General features: G+C 47.1%; 2 protein-coding genes and 1 pseudogene across 5 annotated transcripts in view; all 3 read left to right on the plus strand.

Annotated features, from left to right (window-relative positions):
• Positions 1-25,680, plus strand: part of LOC147605368 (extra-large guanine nucleotide-binding protein 3-like) — a 90,036-nt gene extending 64,356 nt beyond the window's left edge. For all 4 annotated transcript variants that reach the window (XR_015265187.1, XR_015265188.1, XM_086793650.1 and 1 more), the window contains 2 exons: positions 24,233-24,830; positions 24,927-25,680. Coding sequence is in view for 2 of the 4 variants with exons in the window: in XM_086793650.1 (XP_086649776.1) it covers positions 24,233-24,830 (598 nt within the window). In the remaining 2 variants the exon portion in view is untranslated. The remainder of the gene's footprint in view (positions 1-24,232; positions 24,831-24,926) is intronic.
• LOC147605370 (uncharacterized) lies at positions 4,086-5,083 on the plus strand. The gene is given in 1 exon segment (XM_086793652.1): positions 4,086-5,083. A coding segment is annotated over 1 exon segment (843 nt). The 5' UTR covers positions 4,086-4,101; the 3' UTR covers positions 4,945-5,083.
• Positions 7,745-10,269, plus strand: LOC147605371 (uncharacterized; annotated as a pseudogene).

Here is a 25,680-nt window from a genome sequence, read left to right on the forward strand (position 1 = left end):
AAGCTATGCAAAATGAGATGGATTCTATCCATAAAAACATCACTTGGGATTTGGTAGACTTGCCTGTTGGCAAGAAGCCCACTGGCACAAAGTGGGTTTACAAGTTAAAAAGAAAGTCTGATGGTACCATTGACATGTACAATTCAGGCTAGTGGCCAAAGTGTATACCCAACAAAAAGACATTGATTATGATGAGACTTTCACACCTACTTCTCGTATGGCCACAGGTAGATGTGTTGTTGCATTGGTTGCCCATCATGGATGGAAACTGCATCAGTTGGACATAAAATCAGCTTTTCTCAATAGGGATTTGCAGAAAGAAGTGTACGTGAATCAGTCCATTGGATTTGTGATGCATAGTCATGAAAACAAAGTATGCAAGTTTTGAAAAGCACTTTATGGTCTCAAACAAGCTCCTCGAGCTTGGTATAAGAAGATACATACTTATTTGATCATGTAGGGATTTTGCAATAGTCCAATGGAGAGCACCCTCTATGTGAAGGAGGATCATGGCACTTTGATTATGCTCATTCTTTATATGGATGACATGTTGCTACTTGTGAATGATATGGATAAAGTTTCAACATTCAAGGCTGAATTGCAATTGTCATTTGACATGACAGATTTGGGATTGTTGCATTATTATTTGGGCATGTGCAAACAGATGTTGGGATTTATGTACACCAATCAAAGTACATTCAAAAGCTGTTGCACAAATTCGGGTTTCAAGATTGTAAGCCCATCTCTACTCTGATGGAGCCAGGGTTGAAATTGAGCATGTATGATGTTGGAGAACCTTTTGATATGAGTATTTACAGCCAAGCAGTGGGCTGTCTCATATATTTATGCAACACACACCCAGATATTCAGTTAGGGGTTTCCCAGTGTAGCAAATTTATGCACAACCCAGGCACAACGCATTGGCAAGCAGTGAAGCGGATCTTCTGCTATCTTCAGGGCTCCCTGGATCTTGCGTTGGTATATCCCAGGGGGGGCAGCTTGCAGTTACATGCTTACAGTGATTCCGATTGGGCTGGTGACCATGATACACAGCAATCCACCAGTGGGAATCGTTTCTTTTTGGGGCATTCATGCATATCATGGCTGAGCAAAAAGCAGCCCACTGTTGCCACATCTACTTGTGAGGCTGAGTATAGGGCAGCCTTTGTAGCCACAATAGATTGTGTATGGATGAGGAGATTGATGACTGACCTTTGTGAGTGCCAACCACCACCATACTCACTGATAGTCAGAGTGCTATAGCTGTGGCACGAAACCTAGTGTTTCATGCACGTACTAAGCACATAGAGATTCATTAGCACTATGTCAAGGAGAGGATTCATGCAGGCGAGATCTTATTATTTTATTGCTCTACACAGGACAATGTTGCGGATCTGTTCACGAAGGCGCTGTCTCGAGAGAAGTTTGAAGCTTTTCGCAAAGCTTTAGGCTTACTCTCCTACAGAGAGTGATCTGCTCAGACCTTGTACAGGTTCACATTGCCACTACAAGGGGGATTTATTGGCATATATGCTATCACTTATGCCACTTATGATATAAGTAGTGCCACGTGTGAACATGGGCTAGCCAAGGGCACTTTTCTCCCTTTGGGTTTTTCCCCTTGGATATTAGGTGTGAAAGGACACCACACTCATTATGTGTATTTTGATATTGTGGAGTCAACTCACTTGCTTCACATCTTTGTATCCTATCTTCTTTGAGCAGCACTAGGAGGTCTAGAGAGGATGTGCTCACAGGTACAGTTTCAGGAGCCACGCACTAAGCTATGGCTTTTTGACACGCTGGTCACATCGGCTATGCTATATGGAGTACAGTCTGGGGGCCTAGCATAGATCGTCACAATCGATCGGGACGCACATACGATGGATGGAGATCGATGGAGAGACCACTTGTGTCCATGATCTCCAGGATGATTCGGGCTAAGGCCTCGGTATCCCATGAGATTATCCGAGCCGAGATGGGAGCACCACCGTTCGTAGTCGAGGCTCTTGCCAGATCAGTGTCCTTCATTCATAGCACCTGGGAGCTTCCCCGACACCGGTATGCACGACTTGCTTTAGAGTTCTCTCATCGGCTAGCCATGGAGGGAGACACTTCATGTTGGTATGCGCAGATAGCATCATGGTTTGACCTCCACGGGTTCAGCTTAGACAGACTTCCACCCTTCCAGTACTCTCTAGAGGCACCTCTCTCACCTTGACACATTCTGAGATTAGTAGTCATCAGACAGGACCTCATTCAGTTGGACACTAGGAGGACATGGCTAGAGCCCTCACAGGAGTTAGGGACAAAGATGGCTTTCTATAGAGCCCATCTTCTCCGCACCACTGAGGATGGCTTTATACTTAGACCGAGCTACATGGATATCCATTTGTCTCATGGATTGAGGTGCGCCATTGGGCAGATCCGCACCTCTTCACATCAGTTAGAGATAGAGACAGGCAGATTTAGAGGCATACCTCCAGGGGACAGGATATGTCAGATTTGTTGGATAGAGCCAGAGACGGAGGAGCACTACATTTGTCACTGCACAACATATTATGAGATTCGAGGGCTCTACCATTGCCTTTTCAAAGAGGGATTTGGATTATTGGCTAGAGTCATGAACTATTGTGATCAGCGATGCTTGGGTTTTTATCTCCTGGAGATCCGCAGGCTCAGAGAGTCCATTATGAGGAGCAGACGCCCGACTGGCAGGGAGTCCACACAGAGACAGATTACTGACTTCTTTAGAGGGACTACCCGGGAGGACACACAGCCGACAGCCCAACAGTGGGCACCCCGTGGGACTCTAGTTGAGAGAGCTATCCAGTTGGGTAGATCCAGACGCCCGAGGGTTCGCGGATCCTTACATCAGAGACGGTGCCTACACCGGAGGATTCAGAGCATCATTGCGAGGCATCGGGCTCGTCCGACCATGATTACCACTCCAGCCATATACTGTTGTACTCACTGTCACTTTTGTACTCCCCCATATTCATGTATTCATGTATCCATGTACTCATGCACCCCATTTTGACTAGTAGCATTAGCTTCCCACTCTCCCTAGTTGCTGCTTCCGGATGCTCCCTACTGATGTATTGTAGGGCTAGATACTTACCTTCAGTCCTTTCTTTTCTTTTCCAGATAGTGTATGAGATGTCACATGGTTGTAACTTTGGTCTCATAGGTCACTTTGGTCTTTTGAAGACGTTAATATAACATTTCATTTCATTTCATTTCATTCTCTCTCTCTCTCTCTCTCTCTCTCTCTTTCCACTCAGTTTTTTTTTCTGCCCGCACTGCCCTCTCCCATCGCACTGCTGTCTCGCATCATCGTGCTGTTGTTGCCTGCGTTGTTGCCTAAGCTGCCCACTGCCTGTTGTTGCTACGCGCGCTGCTCTCTCTCTTTGAACCTGTCGCCTCCCCCTCTCTCTCTTCGAATCTGTCGCCTCCCGCCTGCTGCCCTCTCTCCCGCTTGCAGCCTCCCAGTCACCCAACTTTCTCTCTCTTCGAACCTGTCGCCTCCCGCCTGCTGGCCTCTCTCCCAAAAACCTGTCGCCTCCCCCTCTCTCTCTTTGAACCTGTCGCCTCCCGCCTGCTGCCCTCTCTCCCGCCTGCAGCCGCACAGTCACCCAACTTTCTCTCTTCAAACCTGTCGCCTCCCACTCTCTCTCTTCGAACCTATCGCCTCCCGCCTGCTACCCTCTCTCCTGCTTGTTGCCCTCTATCTCTCTTCGAACCTCTGTTGCCTCCCTCTCTCTCTTCGAACCTGTGTCGCCTCCCTCCCGCGTGCTGCCCCGTCTGCTAACCCTCTCTCTCTTCGAACCTCTGTCGCCTCCCTCTCTCTCTTCGAACCTGTGTGGCCTCCCTCTCCTGCCTGCTACCCCGCCTGCTGACTCTCTCTCTCTCTCTCTCTCTCTCTCTCTCTCTCTCTCTCTCTCACTTCGCTTCCTTCGCCTTGCCTCCTTCGCTCTCTTGTGTAGCCGCCTTTGGCCTCTCTCTCTGTGGGAAGCGCTGCAAACACGCACAGAGCTCTTCCTATGGCCAAGGGTTAATTAGTTTTTAACCTGAAACCAGCCTTTTTCAGCCCAAGACAAGATGGAGAGGATTGACATTAAGGACCTGATCAAGGTAGCCATCCAACAACACAAGAAAGAGACGGACAATGCAATTAATATGGTCAACCGGAGCCTTCTTGACAAAGTCAAGAAACTTGAAGCGCGGATAGTTGCCCAAGATGCAGAGATCGCAAATCTCAAGATAGAGATAGAAGAAGCACGTGCTCAACATAAGCTCGAGGAAGGTGAAATTCAGCCCGTCATGATGGAGGAGCTGAACACCATCAAGGCCCAAGTGAGAACACTTCAAGAGGGAGAAGAAAAGAAGGCCTGAGAGACCTCCTAGTGGGTGGAGGTGCTCACGAAGACGCAAAAACAAGGAGATGAAACGGAGAAATGGATAGAAGTGGTCAAGAAAGGTAAGAACAAGGAGGCCGAAAGCACATCTACCTCGAAGATTATCAACCTAACCATTGAGGAGGAACAAAGAAGAAAGACAAGGGAACTTCATGTGCGGATCACGGGGCTCAAGGACGGTGACAATGTAGAGGAGGAAGCCAAAGATTTATACACATGCATGGGCATTTCGGGGCTTACACACACGGGGGCTTGGAGAGTGGGCAAGAAAGACAAGAATGGAGGAGAGAGCTCGAAGGAGAGAGCTCTCATTTTACGCTTTCCCACCTTGGAGGCCAAGAAGGATTTCTTGGCCAAGCGCTCCGCCCTTAAGAAAACGGGCATCTTTTTAGGAGATGACCTCACCTTGGCACAGCTAGCACATATGAGGGAGTGCATGCCGGAGATGAGGGCAGCCAGAGAAAAAGGGAAGCTAGCATTTTACAGAGGAGGCAGAGTGGTGATACTAGAGAGACGCACCACCTGACGGTGCGAGACCTATGGGACCAGTCTGAGACTTGCAGTATGGAACTGCAACGGAGCATTGAGACTGGATGTGGGGGCCTTTGAGGACAGCTTCAGAGATAGGGACATTATCTTCTACTCGGAGACACATCAGGCCCCAGGCAGCACATTACTGAGAGTCGCGGGATACAGATGGGAGACGACTTGTAGACAGGAGGCTCGTTCGAAGCATGGTGGTCGCGGATCTGGAGGAGTTGCAGTTCTTTTTAGAGAGGAGCTTCAGCCACTCATCCATGTTATGCGCCGTGATGAGAGCGCGAGGTACATGTGGGTCAGAGAGTGAGGGCAGATGAGGACATATGGGAGTTATGTTACTTTCCACCCAACACATCTCATTATGCAGCACCCAAGGGGCAATCTCCATATATGATTCTAGATGAGGACATATGGGAGTTCTCCAGGGAGGGAGATGTTATCATACTTGGGGACTTTAATGCTCGAACGGCTCAGTACCAGACGTCCTCCTTTGACACTTCGGAGAAGATGTTGAGAGAGAGAGATGTGGAGGAGATGTGTTTGACCCGGAGATCACAGGATGAGGTGGAGTGTACTGAGTATGGGAGATACCTCTTGGAGATGGGGACTGCACATGGGCTGGCCATTTTAAATGGCCTAGAGAGGTATCCACTTGCTAGTGGCTTTACTTGCTTTCCACAGAGACATGGGGCCAGCACAGTGGATTATGTTCTAGCCTCGCCAACCTTCATCCCGAGTATCTTGGATTTTGCGATTGGCCCCAGGCCCATCGGAGTTACGGTGGATCATGCACTTCTCTCCTTTACGGTGGATTTCCACTACAGTACCCGCCAGGTTGGGCAGTCCTCCTATCACTCGAGATATACCCTCTGTAGAGAGACTGATGGAGTATACACCGCAGAGATCTACAACTTGTTGAGTGCAGAGGATCCACAGAGGCCATTAGCAGAGCTCACACAGATCCTGACAGAGGCTTTACATATAGCTGCAGCGACGGCCTTCCCACACACGCAGCCCACAGTACGACCACGTCCTAGGAGCATGCCCCAGAATAGTTGGTATGATGATGATTGTAGGGAGCTCAGAGCCCGGCTACAGAGAGAGGTGGCCACAGGTGTTACTACATATATACAGTCACGCATCATCTTCCGATCCCTCATTCGGCGGAAGAAGAGAGCATTCTTAGCTCGGCTGGAGAGAGACATCTATCAGCTGTTTTTGAGTCAGGATTCTGGGGAGGCCTGGAGATTGCTTAGAGACAACCCCCCGCCTCCGGCCATTACCTCTCCAAATACATGGGGCGAGTATGCAGCATCCCTCTACACAGTACCATGGCAGCCACCACTACCGAACCCTCCAGAGCCTTGTCCACCCACTTCTACCTTCTTCATAGCAGAGATGGTGAGGAGGGCCATCAACAGATTGCATATAGGGAGGGCACAGGATCATGAGGGCATTGTAGCCGAGCATTTCATACATGCTAGAGATATGCTTTTAGACTTGCTAGCTCTCATGTTTAATAGAGCCATGTGTGAGGGGTTTGCCGGGACTTGGAGTACTTCCACGATTGTGCCGGTACTCACGTCTGGAGATCCGAGCATGCCGACTAACTACCGCACATTTATGATTGGTCACTCGCTGGCCAAGCTATATGCCCCTTTTCTTGAGCAGGAGTTGAGCAGATGGGCAGAGAGACAAGGGGTCCGAGCTCAGGGACAAGCCGGTTTCAGGAGGAGATTATCTACTTTGGATCATATCTTTACCCACAGGGCTATCATTGAGGAGGGCAGAGCACATGGGAGGAGGATCTATTGTGGCTTTGTGGATTTCGGCAAGGCCTTTGACACAGTGCCCAGAGCTAGATTGATGCGCAAGCTGCAAGACTTGAAGGTTCCATGTGAGCTCATTTGGGGTATTATGCCACTTTATGAGACAGTAGTTGGGCAGGTGTGGACTTCAGAGGGTCTCTCCCAGCCAGTACACTCCACTATAGGGGTGAAACAAGGCTGTGTGCTCTCTCCGACTCTATTTGGACTATACATTGATGAGATCTCTGATTATATTGGGACACGAGGGGAGTCGGGACATAGGAGCCCAGTTGGCTGGCACTTGGATACCTCTGCTCTTATATGGTGATGATATTGTGCTTATAGCAGACTCACCAGAGGGTATGCAGAGGCACTTGGATACTTTACATGCTTATGCACAGGACAATGGGCTCTCAGTTAACCTTGGTAAGACCAAGGTTATGGTGTTTAACACTACAGCTCAGTGGGTTTGGAGATCAGCGCCTATTTTCACATATGGGCAGGAGACAGTGGAGTATGTTGACTCATACACATATCTTGGAGTGGTGTTCACTGGGCCCACATTTTCCATGAGGGGGGCAGCAGAGGCCAGATTGCCTAGAGGATATGCAGCACTAGGAGGTCTAGAGAGGATGTGCTCACAGGTACAGTTTCAGGAGCCACGAACTAAGCTGTGGCTTTTTGACACGCTGGTCACATCGGCTATGCTATATGGAGTACAGATCTGGGGGCCTAGCCTAGATCGTCATAGTCGATCAGGACGCACATACGATGGATGGAGAGACCTTTTGTGTCCATGATCTCCAGGATGATTCGGCTAAGGCCTCGGTACCCCATGAGATTATTAGAGCCGAGATGGGAGCACCACCGATCGTAGTTGAGGCTCTTGCCAGATCAGTGTCCTTCATTCATAGCACCTGGGAGCTTCCCCAACACCGGTATGCACGACTTGCTTTAGAGTCCTCTCATCAACTAGCCATGGAAGGAGACACTTCATGTTGGTATGCGCAGATAGCATCTTGGTTTGACCTCCACGGGTTCAATTTAGACAGACTTTCACCCTTCCAGTAGTCTTTGGAGGCACCGTCTCTCACCTTGACACATTCTGAGATTAGTAGAGTCATCAGACAGGACCTCGTTCAGTTGGACACTAGGAGGACATGGCTAGAGCCCTCACAGGAGTTGGGGACGAAGATAGCTTTCTATTGAGCCCATCTTCTCCGCACCACTGAGGATGGCTTTTTTACTTAGACCGAGCTACATGGATACCCATGTGTCTCATGGATTGAGGTGCGCCATTGGGCAGATCTGCACCTCTTCACATCAGTTAGAGATAGAGACAGGCAGATTTAGAGGCATACCTCCAGGGGACAGGATTTGTCAGATTTGTTGGATAGAGCCAGAGACGGAGGAGCACTACATCTGTCGCTGCACAGCATATTGTGAGATTCGAAGGCGCTACCATTGCCTTTTCAGAGAGGGATTTGGACCACTGGCTAGAGTCATGGACTATTGTGATCAGCGATGCTTGGGTTTTTATCTCCTGGAGATCCGCAGGCTCAGAGAGTCCATTATGAGGAGCAGACGCCCGATTGGCAGGGATTCCACACAGAGACAGATTACTGACTTCTCTAGAGGGACTACCCGGGAGGGGACACAGCCGACAGCCCAGCAGTGGGCACCCTGTGGGACTCTAGTTGAGAGAGCTATCCAGTTGGGCAGATCTAGACGCCCGAGGGTTCGTGGATCCTCACATCGGAGACGGTGCCTACACCGGAGGATTCAGAGCATCATTGCAAGGCATCGGGCTCGTTCGACCAGGCATTTCACTATGGCAGATATCCAGGCCATCTGGCAGAGACCCATGCTAGAGCTCCTAGGATGATTACCACTCCATCCATATACTGTTGTACTCACTGTCACTTTTGTACTCCCCCATATTCATGTATTCATGTATCCATGTACTCATGTACCCCATTTTGACTAGTAGCATTAGCTTCCCCCCTACTGATGTATTGTGGGGCTATCTCTTTTCTTTTCCAGACAGTGTATCAGATGTCACATGGTTGTAACTTTGGTCTCATAGGTCACTTTGGCCTTTTGAAGACGTTAATATAACATTTCATTTCTCCCTGTTCGCTCCTGCTGCCCTCTCTGTTTCGCTTCCGCCTCCCCCTCTCTCTCTCTCTCTCTCTCTCTCTCTCTCTCTCTCTCTCTCTCTCTCCGCTGTTCGCCCGCCTCTCTCCCGGATGGGGTGGCCCGTCCCTCTGCCTCCCTCTTCCCACCCACCCTTCCTCAGGCCCCCAAGGCAGCAACATAGCTCTCTCTCTATACTGAATCTCTTCTCTTTTCTCTACATGGCTTGACCCCCCCCCCCCCCCCCCCCCCCCCCCCCGCGCAGCTGCTGTTTCGTACTGCGCGCAGGTGTCATGGATTAATTTCCAGTCCATTGATTGTGGGAAGTATTGCAAAAAGTCATGGCCAAGACCGGAGTTAAAGAGGAGCTCGTGAAGGTGGAGGACACGCTCAGCACAATTATCAAAGAAAACAAGAAGATGGTCGACTCTTCCGTACCGCAATCATAAACCGCCTCTTCAAACTCGAGAAGGGATTTGACAAAATCCAAGAGCTCGAAGAGAGAACATCCAAGCAAGAGGCTGAGATTTCAGCCTTAAAGGAGGAACTAGTGGAGGCCAAATTGCATGCTAAAAGTCAAGCGGCTGAAATCTCAGCCCTAAAAAAGGAGTTGGAAGCCACTTCACAAGGCAAGCTTGAGGATGGAAAATTTCAGCCCTCCTTTATTGAAGAGCTGAATACCATCAAGGAACAAATGAGGATCATTCGAGAGGAGGAGGAGCAACATAAAGAGAAGACATCTTCATGGGTGGAGGTGATCACAGAGACACAAAAGAAGATGGACGAGGCGGAGAAATGAATCGAGGTCGCCAAGAAAGGGAAAGGTAAAGAATCGCCACCCATCCCCACTCCCACGATCATCAACATGACCCTTTAAGAGGAGCAAAGGAGGAAGACCCGGGCCTTACATGTACGAGTGTCCGGTCTAAAAGACCGTGATGATGTGGAAGGGGAAACCAAGGAGCTCTTCTCTATGATGGGCATTGAAGCCACGCACACAAAGGCATGGAGAGTGAAAAAGAAGAGAGAAGGTAGTGGCGAATCTTCTAAGGAGAGAGCACTTATCATTTGTTTCCCCTCCATGGAAGCGAAGGACTTCTTGAAGAGACGTCCTACACTCAAGAAGACGGGAATATTTCTTGGAGATGACCTCACACTCTTTCAACTTGCCCACATGAAAGAAGTTATTCCCGAGATAAGGGCAGCCCGAGAGAAAGGGAAAGTGGCCTTCTATAGAGATGGTAGAGTGGTGATTATGGAGAGGCGCTCTTCATGACGGCGCGAGACCTATGGGGCTACACTCAAAGTTGCTACTTGGAATTGTAATGGTTCTCTACGCCTTGATGTAGGGGCTTTTGAGGATAGTTTCACTGGGAGGGACATCATCTTCTACTGTGAGACGCATCACGCTCGTGGATAGTCTATGCCACATGTTAGTGGATATCGATGGGAGACAGCTTGTAGACACATGTTAGTGGATACCGATGGGAGACAGCTTGTAGACAGGAGACTCGTTCAGAGCATAGAGGACGGGGCTCAGGAGGAGTGGCAGTATTGTTTAGAGAGGAGTTGCAGCCACTGATACATATAGTCCGCAGAGATGAGCAGGCTAGGTACATGTGGGTTAGACTGAGGGCAGAGACAGGCAGATATCTCTACATTGCTATATGCTATTTTGCTCCTAGTACATCAGTGTATGCATCACCTAGCGGGCAGTCTCCCTTTTCTATTTTGGATGATGACATTTGGGAGTTCTCCAGGGATGGTGATATCATTCTCCTGGGAGACTTCAATGCCAGGATCACCCATAACCAGACAGTATTTTATGATACCTCAGAGGAGATGTTGAGGGAGCTTGATGTTAGGGATATGGGCCTATCTAGACTCTCACAGGATGAGGAACATATAGTGTATGGGCGGTATTTGATAGACATGGGGACTGCACATGGATTGGCCTACAGAGATTCCCGATAGCGGGCGGTTTCACTAGCTTTCCACATCGGCATGGTGCTAGTACAATGGACTATGTTATGGCTCAGCCCAGTCTCATTCCCTCTTTTCAGGATTTTATGGTAGGCACTAGGCCGGTTGGAGTAGCAGTGGATCGTGCTATCTTGTCCTTCACTCTCACATTTCAGTACAGGTCTCCACACACACTCGTTATACCTTTACAAGGGAGACTGACACCGTGTACACGGATGAGATATACAGACGCTTATGTGCCGAGGAGCCGGGACGGCCATTAGATGAGCTCACTCAGATATTGATGGAGACGCTTCATGCTGCAGCATCAGAGGCATATCCCCATAGTCAACCTACACGGAGACGATCTGGGAACATGCCCCAGAACAGCTGGTATGATGAGGAGTGCAGAGAGATGAGGATCAGATTATAGAGAGAGGTGCTCATGGGTGTTACTCCTCACAGATAGTCACGGATTACCTTCCGGCGCCTAGTGCGACGGAAGCAAAGGGCTTATCTTGCTCAGTTAGAGAGGGATTTGTATCAGTTATTTATGAGTCAGGACTGGGCAGTTATTACACTTCCGCTGGCTCAGGGCGGTTTGGGCATTATAGATCCAGTCGATCAGAGTAGAGCCTTATTGGGGAAGCTTATTGTTCGGGGGTTGCTTCCAGGCGCTGAGCCTTGGAAAGAGCTCCTCTTGCAGCGACTGCAGGCTCGGGCGCCCCCTGCAGGGGGTACTTGGGCACCAGAGATTCGCTGGATCTTCATAGAGATGAGGAGGACAGGCCTCAGTAGAGGATGGGAGGACAGATTTGCTTTGAGTATCCTGAGAGCTTGGGAGCTGCTGAGACCGGGGCTTTCTCAGCGGCCTCCTTCTTGTGTTGAGGAGCGGGCCAGGCAGCCGCTCATCTGGAGCCCAGCGGTTCGTACGGAGCAGGGGCATATGCTTGGTTCTCGGCCTCGTCTAGCCTGGGGACCTTTAGCGGCAGGCCCAGCTCGTAGTTTTGGAGACTGGCAGGCTTTCTGCAGTCTACCAGAGGAGACCCAGGTGGAGAGGCTGAGTCACTTCAGAGGGGGGTTGATTATGAGGGATGATATTCAGGAGGCACTTACAGAGGAGTGGTTCACACCCCTCGAGCCAGTGGCCCCACGGTGGATGGGAGCCTTTACACAGTTGGAGATCCTGATTGCTGTCAGAGCCAGCACTGAGGATGGCAGATGCCTTTATTATGAGATTCAGGATGAGGGCAGACTCCAGAGAGTGGAGGTGGAGTCGCCTTTGGTTGCAGAGTGCACCTTTCAGAGGATTCGGGTAGTGGCTGCCACTTCTCGGAAGTGGCATATTGACCCCGACCCTGCTGATGTGCTCCCGGATTGGCGCATATGGGCATATGCAGCGCGCCCCTTGGCCCGGCTACAGTGGGACCCCGGGGAGTACGAGTGGCATGATCCTTATGCATCCCTTGAGGCCACAGAGATCACTTTTTTCCAGTATACTGTTCGGCTGGGACGGCATATTTTGACGGCGAGGAGGACGGTTTCTCCAGCGGCAGCGGGGCATTGGCGATTGCAGGGACTTTCACAGGAGTTCCTGGAGGATTTCTGGGCTCGGCTCTGGGCTAGTCGACAGACCCGCAGGATCTCGGCTTTTCAGTGGCTGGTCGCCCACAGGGGCTCAGCAGTTGGCACTTGGCTTGTTTACAGCGGTCTTCCGGCGGCCTGCGTCCGATGCGGCCACCCTATGGAGACACAGAGACATTGCCTTTGGGACTGCCCTCAGGCACAGCAGATTTGGCTGCGGATGCTGCGTATTCTGGCCCCCCTCTCTCCAGAGGGTATGTTTACGTGGGGTGCCGCTGCTTGGTCGACTTCGTCAGGGCCTGCTATGGGCTATGAGATGGAGCAGGGCAGTCAGGCCATCAGATTTATTAGGGGCCAGCCTCGCCTGGTTCCGGCACCGGATTTCTCGTCCGCCAGCTGGACACAGGAGAGGGATTTACGATGGGAGCTCCTCAACAGCCTCACCATCTGGTTCACCTGGAGGGCCCGGTGCTTTACGGCCTTTGAGGGGAGATTAGAGCCACCAGCAGAGACTGTTCGGGGGATTTGGCAGGAGTTGATCCACACCCTGCGAGGACAGTACGACCGCATCCGGGGAGACTCGGATGAGGCGATCTTACGGCGCCAGGCCTTTCACGCCACTTGGCGCTGCGGCCCGTTCTACACCCTACACACGGGATCCCCCCGTTGGCACTACAGGCCACCTGTTTGGCTCTTCCCCCCCCCTATTGTATGATTTAGCCGCTCAGTTCTTTATACTGATGCTTGTACTTTACAGCACCTAGGGAGAGTCTCCCGGGCTGCCATGATGTATCACTGCTCTTCTCTCTCTTAGGAGCAGGAGAGATCTTTTGTAGCCCTACGGGCGTTTTTACATAACTAATTAAAGGATCTTTTCTCGGAAAAAAAAAAGAGAGGATGTGTTCGCAGGTTCAGTTTCAGGAACCTTGAACAAAGCTCTGGCTGTTTGACACTTTGGTCACTTCAACCATGCTGTATGGAGTGGAGATATGGGGACCCTCAGTGGATCACCACAGCCGAGCTGGTAGCACTGATGGATGGAGATGTATGGAGAGGCCCTTGGTTTCTATGATTTCTCGGATGATTAGGGCCAAGGCCTCCGTACCACATGATATTATCCGTGCAGAGATGGCTGCCCCCCCATTGGTAGTAGAGGCACTCACTCGATCAGTCTCCTTTATACATAGCACTTGGGCTCTCCCTAGAGCTATAGAGTTGGGGCAGTCCAGGCGCCCCAAGATGAGAGGCCCATCCCGACACCGGCGGAGACTACAACAGAGGATCAGGACCATACTTGCACAGCATGGGAGACGTCCAGTCAGAGTACTCACCATGGAGGACATTGAGGATATCCGCCATCGAGACTGATGAGAGACATCTTTGGATAGTGATGTATATGATGCTTACCTTTGTTGCTGGAGTTTTTCTTCCCAGATGTTATCCATTAGGAGCTCCTAGTACCTTACTTTTCCTAATAGTTGTTGTTTCAGTTTTAGTTAGTTGTTTAGTTGTTTTAGCTTTTCTTACACAGACATTGTATCAGATCCACCAATTGTTGTAACCTTTTTGGTCTCATAGGTCATTTTGGTCTTTTGAGGACGTTAATATATTATATATCATTTCTCCCTCTTGAGAGAGCTTGGTGTTGTGTAAATCTCTGTGTGTTCTCTGTTTCTATGAAACCCTAACCCAACAAGACCTACACTCGACATGCCAATAAAGATCGAAGGGATGTGAAGTTTTGGGAAGGAGATTGGGTTTATCTCGGATTATGAAGCAATGCATGAAACAGGTGGGCAAGCGATGCCCAAAGTTATCTTTTAGAAGCTTCGAATCATTGAGTTGCACAATACTCTATCCTTTGAGCTTTGTTAAATCTCTCTCTCTCTCTCTCTCTCTCTCTCTCTCTCTCTCTCTCCCCACCTAGTGAGATAGTTTTGTTTTGTTCTATTTTCCGTTCCATGATGAGATATGCCATGGACATTATTGTATCACTTTGGTCTCATAGACCCATTGGGTCTTTAGTAGACGTTTAATATATCTCTCTCTCTCTCTCTCTCTCTCTCTCTCTCTCTCTCTCTCTCTACACACACACACACACTTTTTTTTTTTTTTTTGTAAAACCAGTTAAAATTGCATTATATCATAAATGTACAAAAGGGTTTGACATCAAGAGGATGTCTAAACCCTAGAACTTTAAAAACAGTAGTAAAAAAGTTCTATCGAATATCAGGGCAGTGCTCAAGAAAAGAGCCTATGCCCTATCCATCAGAAACAGTAAAAGAAAAGCTGAACACAAGAAACATCCAAATCTTCCTCATGTACGGCATCATATAAGGATTGTCGCAATGAGGCTCGGAAGAACTCATAAGGGTGCTGAAGGGGTGAATTCAGACATGCATGATTTCGCTGTAGCCAGAGGGTCCATAAGGCCCAGTATTTGATCCAATGGAAGAAAAGAGAATACTGTGACAAAGAAGCTGGTAATGTGCCAAACATCCAGAAAAACCTGTAGAACCTGTGTGCAGGAAATCTGAGAGACAAAAAATAGGAGATCTTGTCCAGAAGGTCTTTGGAATATGAACAAGACCACAATAAATGCGGAATACTCTCAGTAGTATGATGACATCTTGGACAAAGAGGAGAGGCAATCCTTCTTTGAGCCAATTTCACTCCGACTGGAAAAATACCGACAATGCATCCAAAGAAAGAGTCTCTGCTTCAATGGCATTTTCAACTTCCATATCAATGTCAGTTTTCCTTTCCACCAAGCTAAAGACTTATCCAGATGCCAAAGAGAATTAGCATGATGAGCAATCCATGGAGGAGGTAATATCAATCGATAAGCCTGCATAGAAGTCAATAGATGCAAAGGCTGAGAGGATAATCTTGAATTTGAAGACTGAAGATGCCAATCTTGAAGCCTGTCTCTTACATCCAATGTTGGAATCGGAATGAAAGGGTGTAAGAGATCTACAATAGCTTTCCATATAGATCTATGATGCATCCCAAGATTGTATTGTTGACATGCTGCCGGAAAAGAAAGAATATGCCCTCAAGTATCTACCACGTCGTCAATGAACCGGATGCCCAACTTCATAAGATTGTAAGCTCTGATTGGTTGCTGTACAGCAAGGGGAGAGTAAAAAACAGCACTCCAATGTATGCTTTCCATTCGAAGCGAGGAAGCTATAGGAGCAGGATGGGGAGACCATTTGATGTGAGAGAGCACTTTCTTCCAATCCTGAATCAAGGAAGTAGAAAATGGACAACCAGGGATTTTACCTTGAAATTTGCCAAGCACTACTTCCGATGGATCAACTAACCAACGACCATAAGCATTTGTGCGCATCTGACCACACAAAATTGCCAACATGATAGACCAAGGCTGCTCTTGTTGAAAAAAGGTTTTGAGCATAGTGATCTTTCTTGCCAGCACATGAAATTTGATGTTTATAATATTCAAACCACCATGCATTCTTGGTGAGCAAAGCAGGTCCATTTTGAGCAACCTTAAAGCTTTTTTATGAAGCTTAGTTTTCCAAAAAATCTCCATGGCTTGAGACATAAAAGAAGACAGATCTCGAGATGACCAATGTAAGAGAGGAAGGTAGAACTGGACATAGGCCAGAATAATGGATTGAACAATTCGGAGCCGTACGTGCAATGGCCAAGTGGAGATCTTCCAATATTCTAATTTGTCCTGAATTTTGTTTAGCACCCAAGATATTTGTTGCTTATTTTTGATTTTCCAGCCAATGGGATAACCCAAATGTCTTACTATGCTTTCCGGATAAATAATCTGGCCGGGCCACAGGATAGCATGCCAGTCACAATGCTTGAGAGGTAATAGTATTGATTTCTGAAAATTATTTTTTAGACCAGCAGCCAACCCGAAATCTGAAAGAGTATCCATCAATAGGCGAAGCTCCAGAGGACTGTTCTTTGGCATGAAGAAAGAATCATCTGCATAAGCCTGTGCAATGAAAGGCCGTGAACCAGAAATCTGAAGCCCCTCTAACTGTCTAGTATCAACCAGATGATCCATATAAAGAAGCAAAGGATGTGAAGCAATAGCATAGAACAAAGCACTGAGAGGGCATCCCTGTCGAACTGATCGTTCTAGAGTCCAAGACTCAGACAAATGTTTCCCTATAAAGCATTGAGCAGTGGAATCTGAGTAAAGCCAATATATGACATTAACTAGCTTTGGCCCAAAACCAAGTTTAGACATGATTTGAGAAACATAATCCCACTGTACCGTATCAAATGCCTTTGCCACATCCACCTGCATGACCAAGACATCTTGAGCAGAATATTTTGCATATTCCATTGCAATGAGAGTATTGGAGATATTATCATGTATATGCTTTCTTGGAACAAAACCATATTGCCTGGGATGAAGTCCATCATGAAGGATATCCTTTATCCGATGTACCAACATTTTAGCAATAAGTTTATATATAACAGGCATCAAAGTGATAGGCCTCCAGTCATCCATTGTCTCACACAGAGGTTTTTTGGGGAGAAGCTTAACCAGACCATGCTTCCAGGCTGAGGGAAGATGTTGATGCTGCCAGGCTACATTAATGAGCTTCAAGATTGGACCCTTCAATTCAGCCCAGAAGGCTACAAAAAATTCAACCGTCAAACCATCCCAGCCTGGGGATTTATGTTTACCCAAATGCTTAAGGGCTTCATCCAATTCAGTATCTGAAAAGGACATTTCCAGCATTGAAGCTTTTTGCAAAGAAACAATAGGAGAAACAAGCTCAATAAATCTGCTCTGAGCCAATGCAGCCTGAGGTGTAGAACAAGATGGTAGAGAAAAAAGAAGCTGAAAATGATCCAGACATTGTTTTTCTAGCTGCGATAAAGTCTGGGTCCAAAGACCATCGGGTTTCCTGACTCTCATGATGGATTGACTTTGTTTGTAAGTGTGTAAATTTCGAAAGAGAGATTTCGAGAAGCAACCCTTATCTAGCATAGGTTTAACTCTAGCCCTTGTCTGCCATTTGGAAAGCTTGCGTTTATCATTAGCATCAATTATGGAAGAAGCACAAGACAATGAATTCTGTTCAAAATGCAAAAACGATTTTTATTTCCTGTGGGACGAGGGGGACAGATCACTTGTCCCAATGTCATCGCTAAGCCTGGAAGCTCTGTTCTCATGTAATCTGGAAAATCAACGACTTCAACCCATACAGGGCAGTGATGTTTGATGAGATTCTGATAATCCTTATTAGGAGACCAAGGCATGATGTGCACCATTTGACGACCAAAAAATAAAGGGGACATTTCCAACATCTTTTGTTTTGTCAATGCATCCAAGAGATGAACTTCATAAAATCCTCTGGAGGCAAAATAGACTCCTTCTACATAGCATCCACCTAGGAGAGAATTCACCCATTGTCCCAAATCATTAGCCGAGGGTATTTTACCTGGAAAAAAGATGATGACTGCAGTTTGAGAGAGCTTCTTCAGAGGATGCACAAGAGAATTCATCTTGTAGGTGAGTTCCGGAGCAGGTAGTATCCATTCTCTTCTGCTTTGTTGAAAATCCTCATTCAACATATCAAACACATAGGAAGCATCTTCAGATGAAGGAGCTATGGGGGGCAGAGTTTCCCTTGATTGTCTTTTAGGTTCAGGAGAAAGTGCTCTCTTGACATAATATTTGCTTGTTTCTGCCATCGAGACTATTCGATTCAGCAGAAAGACACATATCAAAAAAAAGGAGACAGCTCTATTGGAATACTATCTTACATAGAAGGGAAAACAGTGACCTGTAGCGAGGGGCGCACACACACACATACACACACGCACACACACACACTCCTATACACGCACACAGGTCGTGGAAGAGAGGAAGAAGAGCAGATTGACGATGAGAAAACAGTGCATCTGGGAACAAGAGAAGGTCGCGAAGAGGGCTTCTGGGCCGACATAGTCTAGGAACACGCGCCTCACCACACGTGCTCACCCACAAGGGGCGAGCAGATCGTCGAGGGAGCAGGCGAGCAGGTCGAGGGAGCAGGCGAGCAGGTCATCGGCGGCCTTCTCATTACATACACACCACACACACACACACACACACACACACACACACACACACACACCATGGATATCTTTTATCCACCTTAGCTTAAGTGCACTTGTGTTAACCCAAAGCCTACATTTGGTATCAGAGCCTTTTATGGTTTTTTCTATTTTTAAGGGTTTTCGCCTGTCTCAACTGTGTTCGCTTCCGTCCTAGTTGGATACCTTTGCGCATTTCTATAGGAGTTTCTCCTTCTGCCAACGTTGCCCTTTGTGTACGGTGAGCCTAGCTCTACAGTAGTGTGCCATATTAGCCTGCTTCCTCCTAATCCTAGGGCTCCTCTAACCTTTTTGGATTAGGCCACTAACCTCAAGGATTAGTACTAGGTATGTAACATAAATTCTATGGGGCAATTTTTTTTCCTACATGGCCGACTTCTTGCTGTGTGAGATGGAGTTTGGAATGTGGTTAAGGGCACTAAAGAATGCCGAAAGGAGAAGAGGGATCGCTGGCAATGCCCCCGATAGTGTGAGCTTGGCAGGAGATGAACTACAAAGCGCTCATGCACATTGGCTTGGGACTAGTTGACAACCTCGTACATCGTGTTCAACTAGACAAGCCAGCCAAGGAGATCTGGGAAAAATTTGAGAATCTGTTCGGAAACAAGATGAATAATTCCAAAGTTTTTCTCAAGCATAAATTTTTTAATATGAAATGAAAGAAAATCAAACTCTACAAGAATGCCTAAGCAATACAGCCTTAGTTCCTCAAAATTGAGGGCCACACAGGGTTGAGTACAGCGGAATTGACATACTGATCTTCTATGCTATTTAAGTCTTTTCCAGAGATGTTGAGAATGGTAGACTCCTGAATGGTCTGGATGCTGGTCTTTCTACTAAAAACATCTGCCACACTGGGTTATGCTGACGAGGGATATACTTGATCATTCCTCCAAATTGGTGGAAGAGCTGACCCTGTCTAGTGTGTTGATCACTTCACTGGGCACTTGGTATCGTCGGGAGCCACTTAAGTGCCTGGTGGTCTGTGGTGACTGTGAAAATGCGTCCATAAGGAACAGGTTTCAAATGTTTGAGAACTGACTGCTGTTCTAGCTTTCCCTTGAAAGTCTTGGAAAGACAAGAGGGAAACTTGCTAAGAGGTTCTGCCCGAGGGAACAAATCGGTATGATGATCCACAGGACAAGAGGGTGGGATACTGGGTGGGAGATCATCCTTAAAAATGTCTGAATGAGAAAGGAGATCTATCAACCGAGGGTCTGAAGAAGATGAGACAGTGGTTATCGATGAGATAGAAGCTGTCTGAGCATAAAGCAATGCTTCTTCCGCTCCCTTGCGGATAGCTCATCAGGCATGGAGATGAGAAATCATAGGAATGCCAAGAATGCTCCTATCCCTGCGAATCATGACAAGCTCAGGCAAACCTTTAGAGATAATAAAGGTGTCCTGTCCCCAATTGGGAATAGGTTTATACTGACGAAACCACTGGATTCCTAAGATCATGTCACACCCCAAAAGAAGAGAGACAATGAAATCTCATTGGAATGAGGCCTTTTGAACTTGAAAAGAAAACTGCTGTGCCCGTTGAGATATGTGGATGCGGAGACTAGGTGTAAACCCGTCTACCTCCAAATGATAGGGCACTAAGATACAACTCATGTTGGTAGCCAATTGGGGAGAGATGGCATCCTTAGAACTGCCCATGTCAAAAAGGATTATGAACTGGTGGCCCTTGGCAGAGCCATAAGGTAAAAGGTTGTAGCCTCACCCTCCTGCTTAGCATCAAGTACCACGGATGGCATGGGATGCATAGAAGGTAAGATCTGAACCGCATTGGTGGTAAAAGGCGGGTCTGGAGGAGTGGGGGATACTGCGGGCAACTGTGGTAGAAGGCTCTTTGGAGGCTTGCTCCGCTTGCCTTTTTGGACAATCCTTCTTACCATGCCCAATGGTATGACATAAAAAACATCGGTTTTCTGATTGATACTGTCTTTGCTTCTCCGGAGGAAGATAGCCTCCAATGATGCTTGCTTTAGCCTTTTCCTCAGGGTCTTCTTAGGCTTGGGTTCCTTACCCCTTGAACTAGAGCTAGGATTGTTGTGTGTCTTAGTGTCTTTAGAAGACGAATTACCCTTCCCCGGTTGGGGTTTGGTACTGGACTATGATGATTGCTTGGGCTTGCCTCCGTTCATCTTCATTTCTTCATTCCGAGCGAGAGTCAAAGTCCGGTCATATGTACTGGGTTCAAAGTTGCAAACTGTGAACCGAATGTTAGGATCCAATCCACGAATGAATTGCTCCATCTTGGCCTGCGCAAATAGCCCTAACTGCTGTGCTAAAGTAATAACTTTGCCGGAAAACTGAAGCACTAGGGATCCGTTCTGTCTGAGTCCATAGAACTCATCTGCCAGACCGGTCATATACTAGGGCAGGAGAAATCTGGTCTTCAGGTCATGGACAAAGGTATCCCAGCTAAAAGCTGTGATACCTGTGGTCTGGTCTGTATAAAGATTAGACCAATGCTCTCACCAAGTGATTGCCTCACCTGTGAGGTGGGGAGCTGCTACGTGGACTCTATCTTGAGGATATGTGATTCTAGCTAATGGAAAATGAGCAGTAAATTGATGAATGAACTGAGTAACTGCCAAATCATCACACTTACCATCATACTTACTGAAATTTGGTTGACTGCGAATGACGGTAGTTGATGCTGAAGAGAGGTGTTGGTATCTAAGATGAATGGCCTCCTTTTTCCTTTGGTGCTCAAGTAACACACCTTCTCGATCGAGCTCTTGTTGGTGCTCTCGAGCACGGCGAGTTTAGCCTGTTGCGGTCTTTGTTGATCCTGCATTGGGCTTCCTCATAGTCCCGTCTTTCTGCTTTTTCTTGTTGTTTTCTTGCTTCTGCTTCTGCTTTTTCCTCTCTCCTTCGGGCCTCCTCTGCTCTTCGTTGTTGTTCCATTTGAAAGAAGAGGGAGATGTAGTCGGGGACTGCTGCAGGCGGATGTGCTGCTCTTGCCTCCAAGAGTTGGAGACGCTCCATGAGCGGCTGGTTGTGAGCTCTAAGAGGAGCTTTGGTGTTTGCGGTAGTCGGAAGAGCAAGATCTCCTTCGGGGGAGACGTCTTCCGGCTGATGGGTACTCTCCTCTGTAGACATGATGCTGAAGTCGGTGGTCGTGCCGGAACGCAATCTGACCATCCAAGGATGCCCTCACGCTAGGATACGGTGTGTGTGGACAAGCTGAATCTGATACCAATGTAACATGCAGCGGAAGTATTCGTATTGGAGGATCCTGTCACACAAATGCTCACACCGTCTTTTGTATCCCGAGCTTCGCGAGTTTAGCAATCCACTTTAATGACTTCAAACTTTAGAGAGAGAGAGAGAGAGAGAGAGAGAGAGAGAGAGAGAGAGTACACCGTATGGGGTCCCGAATTACGCACTGAAGGGACCCCTTTACCTTCACCAAGTGGCTGGAGCAAAACGATGAGATGATGAATGGTGAAAACTGTATGGATGCAGAAAGCGCAAGGTGAACTGCCGGCTGAATGCTGAATTGATGTGTTTTGCTGATGTAGAAGTGCTGAATGCTCATGCGTTTGAGGCGCCTAGGGCTGTAGGAGACGAACGCTGAGGGATGGTGGCTGAAACTGCAATCGTTTATGATCCTTGTGCTGAAGATGCCAAGCGCTTGAATGCTTATGCTGAAATATTATTGAATGAATGGCTGAATATGCTAGGGCTCTATTTATATGGACCACAAAATGATGGGAAAAGTACCAAAAAATTCCTAATAAATATCTTGATAAATACTAGATGATATCTGGGGTGTTTGCCATGGTCTAGATGCAATGTATGAATGATGTGCAATATGGAAAATGCTTTCTAATGCAAACCCTAAGGTTTCTATTGACTGTATATGCATGAATGCGTCTCTTTAAGTGGGTTAAGGGACTTAGATTGACTGACTGACTTGCTATGGCTGAGAATGACCTACGTAGCTCGTGCTTGACTTATCCTAGATGGAGGATTACAATGGGGTCAGGGCGTACGACAAATATCATCCTGAATGGAACTAATACTGGACAATGCTGCACTGATGATGATGATGATGAGCCAGTTTGTCACCATGCACTACAGTGCAGAGTGCATGTGACACTCGTTGCTCTCAAGGCCCAAGTTGACGAGGACAACATGAAAGAGATTCCCAAGTATGTAGAGACTCTCACTGTCCTTAGGGTGGTTGGTGAGATGCCAAACCGGGATATGGTTGCCATCCTCATTGATGAGGACTTGTCTCTCAGGGCTTGCAGATGCTAGATTTGAAGTAGATAAGATCTTCATGTGAAAGATGAAGGCAAGGGCAAACCAACCCTAATCAGAAAGTGCACTTACTGCAAAAAGTTTGGACATTCTAAAGACAAGTGCTTCATTGGATGGCCAAGGAGCAGGCTGAAGATCATGGAAATCTGGTAGGAGAAGAAGATGAAGATGAAGATGCACTAAAGACATCTACAGTACTCGAGAAAGTCCTTAGAGCTACGACTGATCTTTCCCTTGAAGATGAAGATTATGATTGGGCTTTCTGAATTTCCCACTTTGTATGGGTCACGGGTTCTCTACCTGGGATGTCTCCCAGAATCTGGTAAATAATCTTGTGTTTTTCTTGTAAGCCTTGTTTTTATAAAAGGCTCTGTGTTTTGTGCTTAGAGCTAGGGGGTTTTGTTCTTGGTAGACTGATGTAGGCACATTCATGTGTGGTCAAGCTCTTATATGAGGCGTGACAGGAGGGTTTCAAGTGTTGGTACAATGTTTGCATGTGGGGGCCTTGCTGTGCTTGGTCTGGCGGTGAGCCTACTGATTAGGAACATTAATGCAAACACAATGAATAGACAATGAAGAGGAGAGAGAGAGAGAGAGAGAGAGAGAGAGACGAACTGTATTTTCAGTATATGACAATGGTACAAAAAGATGTAAATGACTGTACAACTTCTGTGTGGCCATGGGCCTTCCCAAAATGGTAAACAGAGGCCCTACCTAGATTTACTATGACCTGCCCCTTAGGTGGGGATCAGATGAACGTTACTTTGTGTGGGCCTAGCCTTTTGTGTGTGCCGAGTATGTGACGTGTGTCCAGATATGTGTCAAAAGATAAGGCTACTTCCTAGCCTACAAAAGCATTGTACTTGGTGAGTAAACAACACATCCATCTAATCATCATTGAGTCGTGCAATACTCGTCTCTTGAGCTTTATCACATCTCCCTCTCGCTCCACACACACACACACACACGCACGCACACATGCAGACGACGTATATCTTCTATCCACCTTAGCTTAGGTGCACCTGCATAAACCCTAACCCTACATCCAGTTCATCTTCTATTTCTTTGTTTTCGTAGTTCCATGAATCTCCTATTAGAGACTGTATATGCATTGTACTCATTGGTTGTTTTATCAACAAAATTTTCTTTTGCTACTTCACACTGTTTTCTTTTAATAAAAAGATCTCACCTTTTCAAGACATTATCTTTCTGTTGAAAAGCAGAGTTCCAAGTTTGAAATTTCCTCCCCCTTCTTCTTAGGTTACCGTTTCTGTAGTCATGAAATCCATCGCTGTTTGAGAACTTTGTTCTCTTGCTTACATAGTCAGCTTTTCCTCATTTCTTCTATATTATATTTTGTTGTGCATTGTGCATTTCTAATCAGGTTTAAGGTTCCACGCACAGGTACCACCTCATAAGAATAAATGCTAAGGGAATAACAGAAGGGTGTAAATGGCTGGAGATGTTTGAAGATGTACGAGCAGTAATCTTCTGTGTGGCTTTGGATGAGTACGACCAGATGTGGACAGATGGAAACACGGCGCTCCAGAATAAGATGCTTTTAAGTCGAGATCTCTTCCAGAATGTCCTAAAGCATCCATGTTTTCGGGATACTCCGTTTGTCCTGCTATTGAACAAGTACGACTCATTTGAAGAAAAAATCCACACAGTTCCTCTCCGAACTTGTGAGTGGTTTTCGGACTTTGATCCTGTAAGAGCATCCACTTTCACACCACAAACCTTGGCACAGCAGGCGTATACATATGTGGCCCATAAGTTCAAGAAACTTTTTGAGAGTATCAATACCAAAGGCAGGAAACTTTACACATTCCAACTCAAGGCCCGAGACCGGTCTACTGTCAGTGCCGGCTTTCAGTACGTGAAAGAGATTCTGAAGTGGGAAGAAAACAAGGCGTCTACGCTGTGGAACGTCCATGAAGACTCTATCTACAGTTCGGACTTGAGCTCCTTCTCCCCGCTTCTGCGATCCAATGGCCATTAGGTGAGATATCCGTGATTTACTCCATGTGGACTGCACACCTCTAAAATATTTACACACGTATAACAATGTGTTCTTTGTCTTTGGTTTTTCTTCCAGGGGTACTTCGGAGAAGAAAAAAGGGGGGTTGTAAATACGGCCCTTATTTTAAATTACAAAGAAACCAGGATAATTCATCTGACGGAAAAAGAAGATATGGCTTTGTTGGGCTGGATAGAGCTTTTTCAATAACTTGTAGTAATACAAACAGAAATTCAGAGTTTCTTTACGCTAAAAATTTCAGGTCAGAAGGGTGCCCATCATGCTTTGGTCCAATCCGGGAGTGTACGCACCATCATACGTCCTTGGGTCTAATTCTGCAGGGTGCCCATCATGCTTCCTTGTCCTTGCTACTGAACTGCTGAAATGATCTGTCTGGTTTCCTCGATGGCCTGGAAGCATACTTGAGATTTCTTAGAGCTTTTCCCGTGGGTACGCATCCTTGGTCTAACTGGCCTTGCTACTGAACTGCTGAAATGATCTGGCCTTCTAGATGGCCTGGAATCATAGTTGAGATTTCTTGGAGCTTCTTCCTGTCATGCCCCCCCCACACATGCGTCAGCACTGCCATCTTCCTTCAAAGGACTGGAGGGAAATTTTATGGGCTTCAATGGGACACTGGGTCCTGGTTAACATTTAAAGCATCAGATCTTATCGATGTCATGTATGGAGATACATCAGCGTGTAGAATGTTATTTACAAGAAGCTTTTGACATGAACACTCTCTACCTTACATTGTAGTGTTATTTCTGAGTCACGTGAGAAATTTATTGAAGCAGATGAAAGTTCTTTTTAATATACTGATGTTTGACTA

The sequence above is a fragment of the Cibotium barometz genome, chromosome 59, assembly GCF_041138505.1.
Source record: "Cibotium barometz isolate CiBa-2024 chromosome 59, ASM4113850v1, whole genome shotgun sequence".
Taxonomy (NCBI): Eukaryota; Viridiplantae; Streptophyta; class Polypodiopsida; order Cyatheales; family Cibotiaceae; genus Cibotium; species Cibotium barometz.